Here is a 19,842-nt window from a genome sequence, read left to right on the forward strand (position 1 = left end):
GAATGTTTGGGATTGTAAAGAGAAAAAGAAAAAAAAAGATTAACAGAGAATTTTCTGGACCAGATGTACAAGCGAGTAAACATTTTCTAATCCCAAAAACAAATGAGCTGAAAAAAGCAAATTATTCTACATCATCCTTTTTCAGTCTTGCCTACCTGTCACCTTGCGTCTTTGTTTCGGCTGAAGAGAGAAGATGACCATTAAAGCTCCCATGATGCCCTGCAGACTTTCTCACTTACTGATCTCCAAGTCCTGCTAGCTTTCACACACTTTCACTCCCACACTTGACAGGCTTCAAAAGCTTCAGATTGAGCAGAAAAAGAAAAAAAGAAACAACACAGAGAGAGAGATGGATAGAGAAAGATGCTTGGAGCTTTGCATGAAAACCTGGTCCAACACAGTCCAAACTTCTCCTTTATATCCACCTTGTGAGGTGGGCTGTACATTGAGGGAAAGGAGTGGGTGTAAAAATGAAAAAAAAAAAAAAAAAAGCCCTCAGTTGAGTTTTGAATTTGACGCGCACGCTCTGCAGCCTCCCTCCCTTCTCCTGTTTTTTTTTTTTTTCCCTACTCTGAAGTGACAGCTTGCCAGCTGATCTCTGCTCTGCAAATGCTACCTTGTACCAGTTGAGCATTCGGAGTACTCGAGCGCTCGGAGAGAAAGCCAGTAACGGGCACTGGCGCTGGCACTCCTCTCTCGGGAAGAGAGAGCGAGGGCGAGCTCGAGCTGCAGATAGCCGTTTTCTCGTTCGAGCTACTCCGTTTTCACCACGTCTCCTGCTGTGGACGGTGGGAGAAAACCAGCTGACTCTGAAGCCCGGAGTGCGCACGGCGGGAGCCGAGGGCTTCACCTGGAAGCAGCTTGGGTAAATATTTAAATTATCTGCAGGCAATCGCCGGTGAGCCTTTTCATCAACACATTAATGACAGAACAGGAGCACTCCTGCGCTCACGGATGTTATTCAATCCACCCACTGCGGATGATGTGCACCTTTGAACCCTTGAAAACAGGAATAAAACATTGTGGACGTCCCAAATTCCAGGCCCTTGCAAACACCGCACGCCCTCTTTACCTTTTCCCCCTCACCCCTTTTTTTCCATGTAACAACTACAAACTTAGGTGTATTATATTGAGATTTTATCTGAAAAGTGTGGCCTACACGTGTAATCAATGATTCAGCTTTCCACATATAGAGACTCAAATTTTTGCCCATTAAATCTTCCCTAAAACTATTTAAATTCAGTCAGATTCACAAGATGAAGTTCTAGACTTTGACTAGACCATTCTAACAAACATATAGCATTTGATCCAAACCATTCCACTGTGGTATTTTTGGAGTCGTTTTCCTGCATTTCCCCGTTTTTGACTCCACTGATTTCCCATCAACAATTATTAACTTTCCCACTAATAAAGACAATGCATCTCTAAAACATAACACTGCCATCGCCTTGTTTCACAGTGGAGCACCTTCTTCCACATTTTTGCTGCATCCATACAAAGTTGTTGCATGTTGCAAATATAACTTCTTATCTCTGTTGGCGTTAGCCTTCTTGTTTCCATTCATCCACAAATTCCAGATTTGTGGAATTCAGAGCATATCGGGTAACTCAGAGAGCTGATTTAAAGCTCTCTAAAAATTCAACATCACACTCAAGAAATAAACAGAATATTGATTTACTGTCAGCATCTACTGGCTTGATTTCCTTCTTTCATCTTAAAGATATTTCCCATGCTGTCACACACCCACTGAAATGAAGAGATTACCTCCTTGGCGTTGATCCTTTTTGCTGCTTATTCTGCAGAATCGCGCTGACTTTCAGAATAAACTTGGGGATTACAGTGAATGTCTACAGGTCAGAAACAAGAAGCAGCTCCCACATCTTTTCCAGTTTCAACTCTTTCCTTAGATTGCTGGGAACAAAAAAAAAAGCAGCACAGACATGAGCCTGATGTGTCACATCAAAAGGAGAAAATAGAATGAAAAGTACTTCCGCTCTCAAGTCGCCCACGCTCAGTTCAATTCATGAACTGTGTGACGGCGGTCCAATTCAGGAGCGGAACAACCGACAACTGCAATCAAGCACCAATTTGTGCCCACTCCATTAACCTGCTTCCTGTGAACCGCAAGTGCTTCGTCTGAGCTGCAGGAAGTCTTAGTGAAACACAGGGTGAGGTCAGACTGAAACAGCGCAGTTACCAAAATCTACTGTGTCCTTCCAGTTTACAGAATCTGGAAACGGCATACAAACCTAAGCTGTACCCAACTCCTTTTGAAACAAATGCAGTTTTTTTTCCCTTTTGTGCAGTCACAGTAGTTGCAAATCTAAAAGTAGGTCAGCACAACCACAGTAGGAAAGCAAGATGGCTACTCCAGGTTCAGAACTTAAAAACTGAGGTTATGCAAGTGATGTAGAGGTGAAAAGAGATTAATCGAAAGGCAAAAGTCTCAATTTTGTCTGTCGACAAGAGGACAAAAAGAGTTTCATCCACAGGGTGTCTGGACTCTTCCTTTGAAATGGGGTGAGAAACTCTGACAAGGGAATTTGTATCCGTGCTTCTCAGTTACTCTGCACAGAACAGAACTCCCATAAACTGCATAAATCAAACCTACTAAAACAAGTCATTCCCTTCATTAGACTCGCAGGCTTCTACAGTGAAGCCACAGTCATCATACGCTGTCAAAGTTAACATCAGGCAGTGTCAGTTCAGAACCGGTGAAACACAAGTGATGGAACAGACCAGGAAGGGACAAGGAGAAGCAGAGCTTCCTGTGTATTGCAGGGCTCCTGCATACACAGAAGGAGGATACACTCCTCCTTCTGTGTGTGCACTACAGCAAATTCTCAAATCCAATCTGTGCCTGAGAAGTTTGCAGCCTCCAGAAAGCCAGTAAACTGTGAAAAAAAGAAGTTTTTCTTAAGGTTGTTTGATTTAAGAGAAGCAAAACTCCCTAGATGTTTTGGATGTTCAACGATATCTCTATGGGGACCCAAGGAGAGAAATGAACAACAAATACTTTCCATTTCCTTTTTTCCTCGCAGGCCAATTTTTATAGACACCTCTTACTTAACCCTGCTGCAACCTTTCAAACAGCTGTCAGGTAACCTGCACATTTCTCACACTAAAACTTTTTTTCTTCTACAAAGCTGTTCCAGAGCCAAAATGAAAAAAAAAAATAATAATGTTTTTCCACAGCCTGAAAACCTCCACACAAAAACAGATCTTTAAAAAAAAGACCTTCAATTGATCTTCCCTCTGTTGTATTCTGAGTTTCGGTAGATGACTGCAGAGCAAAGGGAATATTTATCTACAAAAAGAAAAAAGAAAAACCAAAGAAAAAAGATAAACTTTTGTTTTTTTCCTTTAAACAAATGACCTAATATCAGCAGCAGTCTGATGTATTAGATGCTGTTTTAAAAAACAATGTTTGTGAATGCTTTGTAAAGCATCAGAAAATGTAAACAACACTGCAAATGGGTGCTTCACTCACCATTTTAAGCAGAATTAACAATCAGCTGTTACATAAAATTATTGTTTTAGGTAATAAATGGACTGAAAACACTGTTGGACTGGAGCAATATGTGACGTGCAATAAAAGAACTAGAAAATTTCTAAAGAAATTGAAACAGGGCCTGCCAAAGTGTGCCCGTCTGTTGGAACCCAGCGTTCTGATGCTAACAATTAGCATCAATGATAAAGTAAGTACAATGTACTCAAAGGCATGTGGAGAGTCACAAGCAACAAGTAACATGTATTTACTCCATTCAATATATTAAAATAAGTGTATAAGCTAAATTAGCCAAAATGCTAATGTTAGCCTACATTCTGCCAGTGGCATGTAGGGTATCACTAGAATGTTGTTTTATATTGACTTCCTATATTCAGTGTGTAAAACATGGCTAATAAATAATTAAAAAATAGCTAAAAAGCTTATTTTATACACTGCCTGCTAATATTTGTACTAATGCTAATGCACTGCCTTCTGATTTTTATTTTTGCAAAAGTAAAAATCCAACGTTTTCTTCATGGCACTTGGTTACCATAAAACGAGCTCATCTCTTAGCAACAAATTAACAACAAACATTGTTTTTGTTAAAAAACATAGGATTTCCTCTGCTCTTTTGAAATACTACTTAAGAATTGTGCAAGTGTTGAATTTTGCAGAAAATAGAAAATGCTTTTTTTTTGTTTTTTTGTTGTTATTGGTGGTAAATATATTATAAAGCAGACATTTAACGCAAATGTAAAAACTTGATTTATACTTCATGGCAGTTTATTGCCAGAAAAAAACTCTCATCTCTTAAAACCAAATTAATAAGTAATATTATTGTTTATAAAACAATGCAAGTAGAGAGAATGTGTAAAGTCTTTTAAATTGGCTTAAAAAAAACATTGAGAGCATATGTGAAAGTATTAAGTTCATTCTTAGTTTATCTGACGCATTGATGGCTATGGAGAGACAAAAAACAATGTCTGCAGATTAGTGTTTCTGCAGTTGATGGGTATTTTCAGAGCCATGGCAACAATCTCGCTAATTAGAGAAATCTAGTATGTTCATAAAGTTAAAGCTGAAGATGTTCAGAAAGCCGTTAACATCTCCAAAACACACATTTAAGACTTGGTTTTGTTTGGTGGTTGACATAGTAATAATAAAGCTCACGATACCTTTTAGACCCACGAAAGACGGAGACATCACCTCACCATAAGCAGATACTTACATTTTCCTGCATAGAAACACTGTAGTTCCAGCTTATATTCTCTATTAAAAATAATAAACTGCATAGAATGAATCATCAGTGAAATCAGATGAGCATGGCTGCTCAAAGAGTTGCCTAATTATGTTGGAGCTGTGATGGCTTTTCATTAGACGAGACGCTCCACAAATTAGGATGTTTTAATCAGACGTCTCCTCCGTCTCCTCCGAGGCTCACACATCACCGACCTTCTGGCTATAAACACTCAGAATCACTACTTGTGTGAGATGCAAACTGGAATAAAAACATATCTAATAATCAAGATGAAGTCTGGAGGACACCATTCTTGCCGGACACTGCGGTTCATTTAATCCAACCGAATGAATACAGGAACACTGATAGAAATGCAGGCTAAAATCATGGGTTTTACAGGCATTTTTTCTTGGCGCTTCCTCCATCCGTCTGTCTTTCTGTCCTCCGTTCATCTGATGCTGTACAGCACTTCATTAAGAGACATCCTGTTAGTCAGTAGCTCTTCATGACTCACACACAGAACGGTGAGCCATAGGTGGGCTCTTGCCCTCATGGTCGTTTGAACCGTGAACAACGGGAAAAAAGAGGAAATAGAGCCCAGCCGCGGCTCCAGCAAAGCTCATGAGCAGCAGTTAAAGTTAGATGGAGGTCATGAAGATTTAAATAAAAAAATCAAAGAAAGTATAAATATGTTTTTGTTTTAAATGCAGGCATGCTTATGCCCATTTAGTTTATCTTTAGACCTTATCCCCATTAGGAGACGCAGAAACAGCTCAGCGTCTTCTAATAAGAAGCCGCATTGGTTTTACTGCTGTCTTTAAACCATCACGCTCCAACAAAAGCAGAAATTTTATCTTGTGGCAAATAAAAGCTGCTGATTGTGTCCTCCTTCTGCGAGGTGGAATTATCCTTTTAACCACTCGGATGCCTTTTAAGATGGCACTATAAGTCAAGCTCTTACAAAAAGGGAAAGCGGTCATGTTATTCTGAATATAGCCTTCACTTAATATCACTTTTCTCTTGTTCAAGGCAATTAAAATAAACTGTCACTGAATTTAATGCCCCAACTAGAGTACCTAATAAAGCTCCACTTGAAATAAATCAAGCTTTTAAGATGCGTAAGTCCTTAAACTATATTGTGATAAAAAATTTTTTTTTTAAAATTTCAAATGATTTACTTTGGTAAGATTTGGTCGAGGCTAAGTTTTAAAAGGTGATAAAAATAGGAAAAGCTAAGTAATCAACCCTTAAGGACAGAGGATGCAATAGGATATATGCATTTGTCACAAACTGTTGATCCAAGCAGTTACTTAATAGAGTCTAGTTAAGGTGCCTTGTAAAAGTATTAATATCCCTTAAATTTTGCCACAAGCTTCAGTGCATTTCATTTGCATTCTCTCGTTTACAAACACAGAGAAGCGCATAGTTGTGAAGTAGAGAATGACATGGTTTTAGAAGGTTTCCAGAAATAATAACGGTGTAAAGTATGTTTGTGCGCACTTCTCTTTAATCTAATACCACTAAATAAGATCCAGTGCAGCCAATTGCCTTCTAATTGGTAAACGTCCGTGCAATACCTTCTCATTATGAATCCATCGGTTCTCTAAATTATGTTACTAATCTTGAGAAGATTTGTAAACAAAGCATCATAATGGAGACCAAGAAACAAGATTAGGTGATGAAACTCAATTGAAAAAAGAAAGAGTGCAGTACAGCTTGCAAACCTCCCATCTAAACTGAAAGGGCAGTCAAGGACGGCATCAATCAGAGTAGCCTTTAGCGACTCTGGATGAGCTGCAGAGGTCCACAGCTCAGGTGGAAGAGAAAGAAAACTACTGTGTACAACTTGTTTGGTGTTTGCAACAGGTCAGGTCTGATCAACACTGATTTCCCCCCACCCCCTAAAAGCTATTGTTTTGAGCAGCTAAAAGCCAACTGTGTTCATCGCCTGAGTCAGGTGAGAGTGATGAAAAGATGGATGGAGCTACGTACAGGGTGGTCCTGGAAGAGAAATCCTGATGGAGACCGCAGAGCAGCTGAGACAACAAAAATCACAATCTAACAGCCTGAACTACAATGAAACGGAAACTGAACACATGTGGAGAGTATTCAAGGAATACCATGGTTCTTAACCTACTACGATAAAAATGCATGATTCTACTACTGTAGAATAGAGAAGGTGTTTCACTGTAGAGCTTGCATTAAACCACTGAAACATATAATTCTTGTGTCATTCCTCAGTTTAAACAATTTATCTTTTTCTAATTTTTTTTATTTTTATCTACAACCTTTATGTAACCTCTCACAAACACTACTCTTGTTGTCCACTAAGGGGCAGCAAAACTGCACCAGTCTCTGAACTTCTTGCTATAACAATGATACCAGATTTCCCACAGAGGAAGATTGTATTGATTGTATTGATCTTTTTCCTTGCTGCCCAAACTGAAATAAGTCAAGAAGTTAAACACTATTTTTAACTCTTGTGTTTGAAATGAGGGGGAAATACATTTCCTTCAGAAGAGCAAACTCATAGCTGTGTTTAGAAAATTATGCATAAACAAGAATCAATCCTTTGACAATATTATTTTTCATTTAAAAATTCTCTGTAGATTTTGTTTGACCAAGTAATAAACAACTAACACAACAAGTATATCTATCCACATAAAATCTAAACCATTTCTTTTTTTCCAAGCTCCTCTCTAGTCACATAGAGCAAAGCTCTATTGACAATTTAAAGCCGATATTTGATGATGGCCTTTAGTTCCTGCAACCAAAACAACAACAACAACAAAAAAGGCTACATTTAGCCTTAACTGAACAAAAGATAATTTCAAACAATATTTTAAACATATTATTTTTGTCTCTGGCTACTACTACCACAAACTACTGCTGTATTCCGAACAGAAGAGGGCGCCAGCGTTCTTCAAACAGCCTTCAGAGCTCCCGTAAGTGCTCCGTCTGGATGGAGTCAATTCTTTGGTGGTTCACTGAAAAGTAAAGAGCTCCAAAGTTATCCTGCTAAAAGCCTACATGCTGTGATTACATATAAACAGAATGTAGATGAAAATCAAACTGCCTTCAAACAAACACACATCACTCGCAGCACAGATTTTACAACCAAGATTAGAAGCCCTTGACAAAAGGAACAATGTAAATAACAGAGAGCAGACATCCCTCGTTTTCTTTTTTTTTTTTTCATTTTCCATGACGTCTAAACACAGCCTGCGAAAAGTGCACTGTGAGGTGTCAGAAACAAACTATAAATCCTTTTTTTTTTTTCCCACCAAAAATGCATCAGAATTCTGTGTCAGCTCTGGATGAGAGAACAAATGTACCCCAAAGACACGGTGTGATGACCAACTCTGTCTGATGGCTGCAGAGAGCTATGAGGGAAAGCTCTCTGGAACAGTCAGTACTTTCCAGCTGCACTCTCCTGAAACTATCTGAGAACTGCAAAGCAAAGCCAGGGAAAAATGAGATTGAGAAAAGATGAGAAAATGTAGGACTGATGGGAATAACAATAATATTTCCAGGTTATAAAATTCTGCTTGGGTACAGAAGCTTTCTGAACACATAAAAAAATTACAGGAAACATGGGTTTTAAAAACATAGTGCAGATCATATACCGAGTGTTGAAAGAAGAAGAAAAAAAAAAAATCACAGAATGCAGCAAAAAAAATAGCTAAATTTGCATGCTCAGCAGTTTTACTCCTCCAGGGAGGCACAACCGTTCCTCTACTGTCTACAACCCATTCATCTGTAAAGTGACTTGGCCGTGTTGCTGCGTATCCTGCCCCATATGGTCCTAATCAGATGAGCCCTGCATCCACCTGCCATCATGTCAGACAAAATGCTCTCCGGGATACAAAGGTTATTTCTCCTCTGATAATGGAGCTAGATTAAAATGCTAATTTTCCAAACGCCACAGCTCCGCTACTTATTAAGATGTGTTCTGTGAATCACAATAAATCACCAAATGTTTAAATCATTTCAGCAAACAAAACACTTCTCATCCAGAAACCTGTGGCTCGGCTTTCAGAGCCACAGTTTTGCCTTTATGTGCGTGTGATTTTTCTTCATTATTGTCTTTCATTTACAACTGCTAATTGTTAAGAAAAAACATGCCAAAAAAAAAAGAAGACGACAAGATTGACACTACATGTTTTTGTTTTAATTACTTTGGGATCACTAGTTAACTTTTCTAATCTTGAGAGATTTTGTGGCAGATATTCACTCATGGATCATTTATCTTGCTGTAAGAATTCCGTGGATAACAGGAAGGCTAGGTGCTTTAAACTCCCATCTGTCATGGAAGTGTTGTGAAATGCTGTGACAGTTTTCTGGAGATCTCAGAAGCAGTCTACCACCTACACAAACTGAAAATGATAAACAGCAGAGCTGCTTATGAAAAAAAGCTTTCTGTAACCTACTAAAAGCTTTTGTGTTCCGTCTGACTTCATTTTTGGCTTTGTTGCTGTTCACACTTATAACTATGTCTTGATAGCTCACCTTCAGGAACATTGTTTTTACATTTTTATATATGAGGCCATACTCTCATTTTAACCTTCCTGTCCATGTTATCATCTTACTTTGAAACATGCTGGCCGTTATTCACTTGTTGCTTTCACTCCCTGAACTTGGTAAAAAAAAAAGAGATTCTGTCCACTCAGCACCTTTAGCAGTTTCCATAACGACTGGAAAATGTCAGAGTTCATTTTATTGAGTGCTTCTAAATCAAAACTAAAAGTCTTTGAGGCCAATTCCAAACATGCAACGATTTCAAACAGATTGCTTGTAGTTTTTTATTTATTTGTCCTTGGTCAAGAGGGTAAGTTTTGTAATTATATTTGATAATTGCTGCTCCCTATCTTGGCTAGCTCTTCCTTGAGATTGAGGTTTTTAATCGTATACCTTCCTGCTTAAATAGAGGTTAACTATAATTAAAACATTTTTGAATACCATGATAAAATGCAAATTAGTTTTCAGTCTTTTTCATTCAGTAAAAACGTTCACTGATTTAATGACTGCGCACTCTGGTCGGGCGTAAAATAATTGCTTTACCAGATCATAAAAAATAATATGATAATCATCCATATTCACAGCAGGTTAGGTCAGAGATTTTATTGATAAAATAAAATGTTTAGGAGAAGATTAGGTGTTCTGCAACAGTAAATCAAGTCATGCATGTGATAGAGTCATTTTATTTTATTATTTAAGAATAATTTATCACTGGAAGAGGTTGATTTCAGACCAAAAGACATGGGTTAGATTACTATTTTAGATTACTTTCTTTCAAATTACATTTAACTGCATAAATCAATTAACCTTTAAAATGAATCTTGTGTTTAGCATGTCTAACAAGGGCTTGCTTTTGGTGAAAGCAACTGGTAGAATATCAGTTCCACTGGTCGAAGTTTCACCAACAATCTGTTTTTTCCTAATCAGTAAAAACGCATCATATGGAAAGTGCCAACAGGTTGTCCTGAAAACATTTTTTGGGGCTGGCAATGTTGCCGAGTGAATCAGATTCGAAGCTAGCAATTTATGTCCATGAGGGGTTTAAAGGTCATGCCAGCGGAAACACAGAAATTCAAAAAGCTATGTCAAAAGAAACAGTTTTCAATGTCAGCAGCTCATTAAGGCTGCGAGAGAAGATGCACTAAGAAAGCTGAGCAGAGTACAGCAAACGAGCTGTTTTTTGATCCTTCAGTCTCTAGCTGTCATGGATCATGTTGGATTTTAAAATTTTGATAGCCTTTTAGAAAATCTCAGTTTTAAAGGAATGATTTGTGTTCACTATAATATACTAAAGCTGCTGTTTTAGAGATACCTGTGCTGCCCATGCTAACGTAAGATGCTGAACTGTAATCATCAAGTCTTTGCTTTAAAACAGCGAATGCTCACACGTGGCATGACATCGCTTCTGTTCCAGAAATAATTACTGAGTGCCCCATGCAGGGAGGTTCAAAAAATATTTTAAATGCAGTTTCATTCATTCAATAAGTAAACGTGACAAACATGGGGAGAAGAGAAGATGAGCACAGACAATTTCTTGATAGTTTGTAACTTTAAATCCAACCAAAATGAACTACAGCGTCATCCACATATCAGAGCGGATAGACACAAGTTTTACTAATCTCAAATCAAAGTGGAAAGACGTATAGACAGTATTTTTTTTTCTTTTCAGAACTTGGTGAACTAGCCAAGGCTATCTCTAGTTTTCAAAGAGAAATCAAAGTCAGAACTTTGCCACAAAACTGCAAAGTGGTGCACTCTCATAACAATGCTGGAAAAGCAGTTAAAAACTAACTCTTTTTTAACTGCAGTGAGCCGGCAGCTCGGCCATCATCCCACAGGTCCCAGGCCAACATCCTGCACCAGTAGTTAAATGTCCAACATGGACGCCAGCCAAGCAGTTCCTGTCAGGCGTGAGGTTCGATTGCACCTGCTTGACTTGATCCGTCATTAAGGAAACCTCACCTGCAGGCGCTGTGCGCCCTTTAGGCCCGTGTCACATTCTTTTGTTGCAAACAAACACCAAGTTTCTGTCAGTGTGATACCCGTCCAGTTGTCACAGTCTACTGAGCTGGATGACATGAAAAAATTGCCTAAGAGAGTCAGAGATGATACAAGAAAGGCAATAATTTGCCCAATTCGGTTAGAAATTTATGAAGTCATGCCAAAATAAATCTTCAGTGAGCAGCAACGAATGAAAAATCAGCACAGATGGCCTTGAGCTGATAAAAAAAAAATTCTGTTTTTACTCTTGCAACCCAGACTCCTTTGTCTTTCCTTAATGCTGTGAATATTGCATTCCACTGTCGTAATGAGCAGCGTTCTCACACCAGACTCGTCTCCAAATAAAAAGCTATGAAATTCACACCGTGATGTGGAGGAGGAGCAAAACAAACCCCTCAGTGCAGCAAGCGTCTGCGTGATTGCCGCGTTTATTCGGGGGACAAAAATGCTGCGAAACAAGCAGCCCGGACGCGAGGTGAAAGTAAGATTCAATGCTCTTTTGAACCGGCGCGGTCCAAAGCCCCCAGCAGCAATAAACATCACTCCTCGCTCCGCTCCGGTTTACTGATATTCCATATACTGTACATTGCCATTCAACACATTATCTCATCCAATTATGTTCCGCTCGAGATGGTAAGTGAGCAGCTCAGTCCACTGCACCAGGATTTATACTGAGCTCTTAAAGGCAGTTATTAAATATGCACAGTTGAATCAGCTGGCTCTGTTTAAGACGCATATCTTGCTCGGCTTAGAGGGCGGGGATTTATTCAGGACGTATAAACACGCCAGGGGAAAGAGCAGCAGTGATTGCTGAATGTGTAAGGAGACTTTGTTAATGGCACCTGTGCTATAATGGGTAACAATTAAAACAAGAGAAAGAAGGAAAAAAAAGCTGGTTTTACAGCAACTTGACGTTACAAGCAGTTTTTTAATTTACATGTGTCCAGAAATATATTTTATTTTATAGTTTTGCTCTTGGGCTTAAAAGTAGATTCCTTTAAGTCAAACTGCCAGTTGACCCTCTGTACAGCTCAGTGTCTCCTCTATGATCTGGAATTTATTTTCAGCTGCACAACTCTGTGCTTAGTAGCACTGAAATGACAAAGGATTCTCCAGTACAATTCACTCAAAGCCAATAAATCTATGTATGGCTGTTTTATTTAATAGAAATCTGCCTGTGCCAAGGAAACTAGATGAGCTTGTCAGTTAATAGCCTGGTGCCACCCACAAAAAAAATAAATAAAAGAAGCTCCAGGACAGATGAAAATCAAACTAGGGCTGCAAACTATAGTGAAATTAAACTATAGTACAGTACTGAAATAGTCCAGACTTGGAGGTAATTCCCACAAAGTGCTGCCTATTTCCAGAAAGTCCCTTGTTGAAGCTGCAGTGTCCCCTCTCAGCTCCTCCAGACTAGATGCAGCAGCAATTAGGAAACATCTGGTGGAACTGCATCTCTTCTGAGCTCATCACAAAACCACTGCTCAGTCCAACACTCCCAAGAATAATTTGAATTTCCATAAGGTGAAGCAGTGTTAAAAAAATAAATCATCAGCTTCTTAAAGAGACAGAGGCCAATTTCCAGGCGCGAAATTACAAAGTCACATTTCTTTTAACTTATATTTGATATATATAGTACTTTTATAGAAACTGAAGATACGTTACTTGGTTGTGCTATGAAATGACACTATGTGACAGGAAAATACATTATATTGGCTCCTTAAGAAGTATGTGAGCAATATTTGCTTGTTCTAGATATATCACGGTCTGTTTATATAGTTTGTAGTTGCGAGACACTGATGTAGTTAAACAAAAAAAGCAAAAAGAAACAAAAACAAAGAATACAGCAAATAGTTTTTCCCAATTTGAGATACATCGTGCATCTGCCTTAATGTCAGGTATAAATCATTTTGATAGAACTTTGTGTTAAGTTGAATCAGAATGTAACTTGGGGGGGAAAAAACTGCTCTTTGAATTAACTATACATTTTTATAGTAATATATGTCTCAGTACTTATGTGGCTCCTAATTTTATTTTGCAGGACTAAGGGGGAAGCGGCTTTCTGAAGTGTACCGTTTGCCGACCCCTGTCTTCGACGGGCACTCTCGAACGGTACCTTGGACCACGTGAAGTTGCATGGATGACGCGTTCATCAAGTGCATCGGGCCACCGTCTCATCTGAAACCCATTAGGCTGGTTCTGATGACAGCTTATCAGCAGCAGTGACAGGGGAAACACAAACCGTGTAAATGATGCTAACAAAGAGGATGGGCTGCAGTTGCCAACAGCTTTCTATTTATAAACCGCAGCGGAGAGGGGAAATCCTTCTTACTGACGTAAATAGCAGGACAAGTTGGGAAACCTTCAGGACGTAATCCAACACTCGTCGTGCAGCACTCAAGTACTCAGATACTCTTATTTTCAACATATTTTGGAACACATTACGTATCAGTGTCAGGGATTGTAGCAGCATAAGTACCATAATGAGAAACCAGCCTTCAGCTCACTTTCAAAGGCTGGGAAAAGCGATGATGTTTAGTGGAAAGGGTATTTAATTTACCATCCGTCTTATCTGATGGACTGCGGAAAGACAAAGAATTCAAATAGCAGCAAAGCAAAATAAGATTACATGCACATTCTTTGAAAAGATGAGATCTGTATCCAATTTAAAAGCTGAACTCAAGCCAGAAGCCTTTGGTCATTAATCCTCTGTGATTGAAAAGGGGATATCAGAGAGCGTCTTTATTTCATGCTTCTCCAAATCAGCACAGTTTGCCGGTGCTAATATTCTTGTCGTGACGATGGGATTCCGAAGATCTTTGAATCATTTATGTAATGAAGGACAGCAGACAATGTAGAACATCCAACAAGACAGACAAAAAATATTTTCAAAGGTTTGGTTTAGTCTAATTAACCCGTATCCAATATCTTTAGAAGATTATATGATTTGCACTCAAGGAGGATGCAATTTGTTTTTAATTCTTTATCACCTGATTAAGCTCATCCAAATTTACTGCAAAAGTTTTCCAACTCTGCAGAAGCAGAGACAAAAACATACCACTGATGGTGACTGCAGTAGAGAGGCGCTGCTACAGTATTACATCCTTATCAGATTCACACCAAAAGCAGTATTAAGATGTTCTGGTTTCCAAATACATATATTTTTCTCTTCAAATTTAAACAGTACTTGCCAATGTGTCTATACATTACAATAAAACATTTTCTATTGGTAAAAATGGAAGGAGTTTGGCACAACTGCAAACCAAAACATGGCTATCCAATTAAACTCACAGACTTGATTGAGGACAGCAGTGGTCACAGAAGCAGCTGGAGGCCTTGCTGTAACTCTGGAGGAGCTGCAGAGATCCACAGCCCAGGTGCAAGAACTTTAGCGCATCAATAAGAAAGCCAAGTATGGAAGTAGTCCCGTTTAAATTTTGTCACAACTCTTCAGGGGGGTCACAGCAAAACTGTGGAGGAAGGTTTGATACTCAAACGAGACACAAAAGCTGAACTTTTTTCCCCCTAAATATAAAATGCAGTATCTGATGGAAATCTATCTTTGCTATGAAACTTGGTGATGGCAGTATTATGCTGCAGGGATTCAATATTATTTTTATCAACTGTTTAATCAACTGAGAAGAGTCATTAGAAATATTTGTGTTTTGGTTCAAAAAAGTGTCTTATTAACTTTCCTTTAATTCCTATGTTGTCTAGTGTCCAAAATCATGAAGCCAGCCTTCAAACTGTTATTGGCTCTGCCAAGAGAACCCTTGAACAAGCTCCATCTCATCTTAAGAAAAGGCACAGAGATTGTTTTGTTCAGCCATTGTAGTGCATTTCCTCCACTTATGTGTGAGAGACTCCAGACCACATAGACGGATGCATCCACTTACACTTAAATTATTTACTGCCTGTCCACATTTTACGAGTCTAAGGGTGTCTGAATGGGTGGTAATCTTCACAGGGGCACCGCAAGGACCTGTGTTTGTTCTCAAATTGGACTCCATCCTGCACAAGTTGGATTTCTGCTCACAGGACCCGTGAATAATGTCACACGTGACTTAATCGTGTTTGACACTTTCTTTTGAAGCATGTAAATATTCTGTGGATGCACAGTCGGCACATATTCCAGTTCATACCAAACCTGCAGAATTCTCCCAATTCTTCATAGGCACCTCAGGTTTATATGTCAATATTATTCTTTTATTTTAGTAATGAAACAGCTGTTCAAATGTATTAATTTATTAACTATTTACAAAACTAAATTTATTTATTTTTTTCACTGACATTTCGACTTTATTCTGGAAAAAAACAAAAAAACAGAAAACACATTCATCATATTTCTTATCCAGGTGCACACCAAATGGATTTTTAGCTTTGATGCATTTTGATGCAAGTTGAAAGTCAAACATGTAGAAATTTGAGTGTGGAAGAGAACATAATTAAGAAAACATTAGTAGCACCAAGCTTTAGAGGACTCTCTAGTAGTTTTTTTTTTTAATCTTTGAAATCTCAACTTACAAAACAAGTGAGATGCTGAAGTAATGCCAAAGAGGCTAAATACAACTTACAGTATTTAAGATCAGTAATAAGACAAAAGTAAATTTACTGGAAACACCTAGGTGTTCACCTCAACCAAACGGAGAGCTCACATTTTACAACCAAGAAAGTTTACAAGAACTGACACTGCAGATAACTTTTTTTTTTTTTTTTCAGAATACTACATTCTTTGGGGGTTGCAGCAAGATGCAAGCCTGTGAAGAAGAAAGCAATTTTCTTTGCAGCAGTTTGCTGGTACAGCAGAATCACTCTAAACACCTGGACAAACTGAAAAAGAGGGCTGAACTGTAGTCTGTATAGCTTATAACAAGATCAGGAACGTTGCATATACTGATAGAAATGGACAACAACACACCCCGGCCATGCTTTTTGGGATAGTGGGATGAGAGAGTCTTTAGAAATGTTTAAGTTGCAACTTTTATTTAGGTTTCTTTTCAATAATGATGAAAAAAGCACATATACAACTTTTCAATATGCATTATTCAAATGTGTGAATCAAATAAATTTAGATTTAGTCAGGTTTACAAAAGGCTTTTGTAAATCAGTCTGTATAATCAGTCAAAGTTACTCATTTCTAGAGGAATCATGTGGCAACTAGAGCTGCACATTATATGCATACTGTTATCAAACTCTCAATGTGGATAAGGTAATTTTAAAAAAACCCCTGCATAATTATCAAATTAAAGTTAACTAATCATATAAGTAAAAGGACATCAGACTGTATGGCAGTGATATATTTAGAGATGCTTGTTGTTAATAGAGCAGAAAATCTATTAGGACATTAAATGTCATCAAGAAACTACAAAATACAGTTTCTTTACCAAAATTGCAGATGTAGTTAACTTTTTCAACAAAATATATCACTGAGATAAAAAGGTATAAATTAACTTTTTTATCCAGTAGCTGGATATCTGCACTATTGGGTTTATATGCGAGTTTAACAAGCTCTCCAAGCTTTGAAATTCACCTTCACACAATCCTGCAGAGGCTGAACTTTCACCCCCATCGAGCTTTTTCCATAAACAGCAGATCAGTTCAGTAACAGAACCGGGATGAGCTCCAGCTCATAAAATTTAAATGATGCCGACATGACTGCAGATGCAGTACGACTGCATGAATTATGCACAACATTGTAAACACTGACCTCTGGACTTAGGGCTTCCGGAGATCATCAGTCTGAGGTGAAAGTAAAACGCTTCCCTCGGGGCCCAGGTGGTAAATGCTGCTCGACAGACATGAATTAGGTCAACGGAAACGTTGCCACGATGGCAGCCGAGGCCGTTAAGGCGAACTAAAACGTTTGGGTTGTGTTTAAGTGATCCGGTCGTGGCTCATTGAGGATCCATATGCAGACGCGAGGGAACATGTGGTGAGAGCAATTAGGAAGAAGCGATGGCGTCTGTCAGTTTGGGAGTCAAAAGATCTTTTCTGAGAGCGAAACGAGAGAAAAGTAAAGGTACGCAATCAAAATTTTAATTATTTAAAAATAAGATAGAAAACAAAACAAAAAAATTATAAACGTGTTGTTTGTTATTTAGATTTTTATGCATACATAATTTGTATAATAAAACAATCAGAAATATGCAGAATTCTTTTCTCGTTACGTTTGCGATAAAGATCCTGGGATAGGTTGAAAAATTCATTCGAAAAGGAAAAGAATAAATGATGAGCTTATTAGAAAATTATTGCACATTAAAACTAAAAGGTTCAATGTAGCATATCAGCCACTAGAGCTTTTTATGAGTGAAGCAAATTGTGCACTTACTTTTGCATGTTATCAAGTTGATTTCAACTGCATCAACATTATTTTGAAACCAGATCAGGTTGCCTACACTTGAAAAGCAATTACTTTTGATAATGTTTTTATTTCTAGCTCATTTGACTTTATTACCGTCTTTAAAGTAAAATAGGATTTTTGCTGTTACAGTGTTTGTTTATGGTGCATGGTGTAGCTCAACCTCAGTGACTCTCTCTTTCTTCACTTTTCCTGCCTGACGACTACAATTAAAAGGCCACAAAATGTCTCAACAAACATTTATGAGAGCTTATTAAAAGAAGAAAAACTAGGAAACAATGGAAATGCGAATGCGAAAACAACGAAATAGAAAATATTCCTTGAGGGAGACGCGAGACAAAATGAGCCGATGCAGAGCGATTACAAAGAGATGTGAAAGGAAAAAACAAACCCACTTTGCAACAGTCTTCAATGGAGCGTGTTTTCCATTAATTCAACCGTGGAACCAGTCAGCCTCATTTTCCCTCTCGTCAAACTCCCTTTCACCGAGCGCTGCCAGGCTGATGCAGCCTCTGAATCATGTGGTCTGTCCATTATTATTAATGCAAATACAGACTCGCGCACACAAACACAAGCAGAGAGCTCTTTTCACTGTACTCCCCTTTCACATTCACCGCACTCCTCCCCCTGCATCCACCCACTGACTGTGTCTGCTGACAAATACAGCAGGTGAATTCATTCCCTGCATGTCATCCCAGGCAAGAATTCATCTTCCCCCAAGCAGCCGCCACAACACCGTCAGCCATGACAATGCTTTCTTAGAGGCGGGGTTTTTCGTGGCTCCGGCTCTAAAAAAGTCACAACAATGTCGGAAATGAGAAATTCCCAAGACTACTGTGCAGCCAAGTTGTGTGAAGACGACCGTGGCGGGCCGTGAAAGCAACTCGTTCTACAGGCTAACTGGCCCCAGCCTAGTTTAAATGAGAGGTCACCTCAAATTGCAGCGAGTGCTGTTTAGCATTCATTCGTCACGGCGCACACCACTCATGTGTTAATACATTTATTTACAGGGAACAGGGAAATTTCCCTTTTCACGTTGCAGGCAGGGACGTACACACTGAAGCAGGAGAACTTCCCAAAACACACACACACACACACCCCCACACACGCACCCCCCCCACACACACACAGCAGCCCAAGGTGATTCTTTTTTAACCCCAGAACTTAAATTTGTCTGCTCTCTAGAGAAGAAAAAAATGTTGAAATTGGGCTCTTTTAATGCAGTTAGAGTGCTCTGCGCAGTCTGATTTGTCTGGTGAAGGACACACATTCATCTGTGATTCTCCACTACAGCCTCAGAGCCAGTCATCTCCAGTGCTGTCTAGGAAGGACTGAGTAAGAAAAATGTTTAAATCAGAGTTCACTGCCGCAGGAATGCAGACGGGACAGAAGAACGGCCAGCGAGGCCGTTTAATTACTTCATTCAATTACTATAAATGAAGTTTAAGTTATTAAAATCAATCATCTCTTGAAGTGTTTTAGCTACAAACAGCTATTTGAATCACCTGAATCATTAGGCTTCCTTATCCATCATACCAGGAAAGGGAAAAACAGACACACACAACCGATAAGAAGAGCTACTTGCTGGCAGGAAGCTTGTGACAGCAGTTCAACAGCAATTATAAAGGTCACACATCTGATAACGTGGTTGCGATGTACTCACTCTCTTCAACTTGATGCATCCTGGTTGTGGCAGGTGTGCAAGTTGCTGAAGTGTAATTCTGTAGAGTACCAGCTGCACTGTTGGCTTTTTTTTTTTTTTGAACAACATCCCGACATAAACAAATCTTTACCTCCTGCTTTCTGCAGAGAATCAGCGTTTTAACCGAGTCGTCTTACAGAAAAGTATTAAAAGTCGAGAGAAATGTGCAGCTTTTCCCAGGGTTATAAAAACCTATTTCACGAGCTGGGCTGGCATCGCAGCCCTGCTCCAGATCTGGGCTTAAGGGTCAATAGGCAATCAATGAATTTCATTTTCTGACTTCAAAGCTCTGCAACAGAAACTGACCAAAATTTATGAGCTCTGATAAGATCTGAGCAGATATAGTTGTTATTGATACAAATGTGTTTTTAAGGCAGTGGGGCTCATCACTCTGTACGCTTGTTTATGTGGAGGACCTCAGACATCTGTGGGTGGAGACGGGCGGTGAAATCTGCAAGTGTCTCTCGCACCAGCGTTGCACTTCATTGAGCTTTCCACCGGCTTGCAAAACTCAGCTACGCTTTGGACGCACTGGC

At 39.0% G+C, this 19,842-nt stretch overlaps 1 protein-coding gene across 5 annotated transcripts in view; it reads right to left on the bottom strand.

The window, feature by feature from the left end:
* The window catches only part of kcnip4a (potassium voltage-gated channel interacting protein 4a), a 138,854-nt gene that overhangs the window by 56,246 nt on the left and 62,766 nt on the right, over positions 1-19,842 (bottom strand). Inside the window, exon 1 of one of the 5 annotated variants that reach the window (XM_008435805.3) lies at positions 156-1,139. The exons of the other annotated variants lie outside the window; for them this stretch is intronic. Within the exon in view, the coding sequence (XP_008434027.1) occupies positions 156-213 (58 nt within the window). The 5' untranslated portion in view covers positions 214-1,139. Of the gene's footprint in view, positions 1-155; positions 1,140-19,842 lie in introns of those variants that run through there. 5 annotated transcript variants of the gene reach the window in all.

The sequence above is a fragment of the Poecilia reticulata genome, chromosome 18 (genome assembly GCF_904066995.2).
Source record: "Poecilia reticulata chromosome 18, P_reticulata-male-v2, whole genome shotgun sequence".
Lineage (NCBI taxonomy): Eukaryota > Metazoa > Chordata > Actinopteri > Cyprinodontiformes > Poeciliidae > Poecilia > Poecilia reticulata.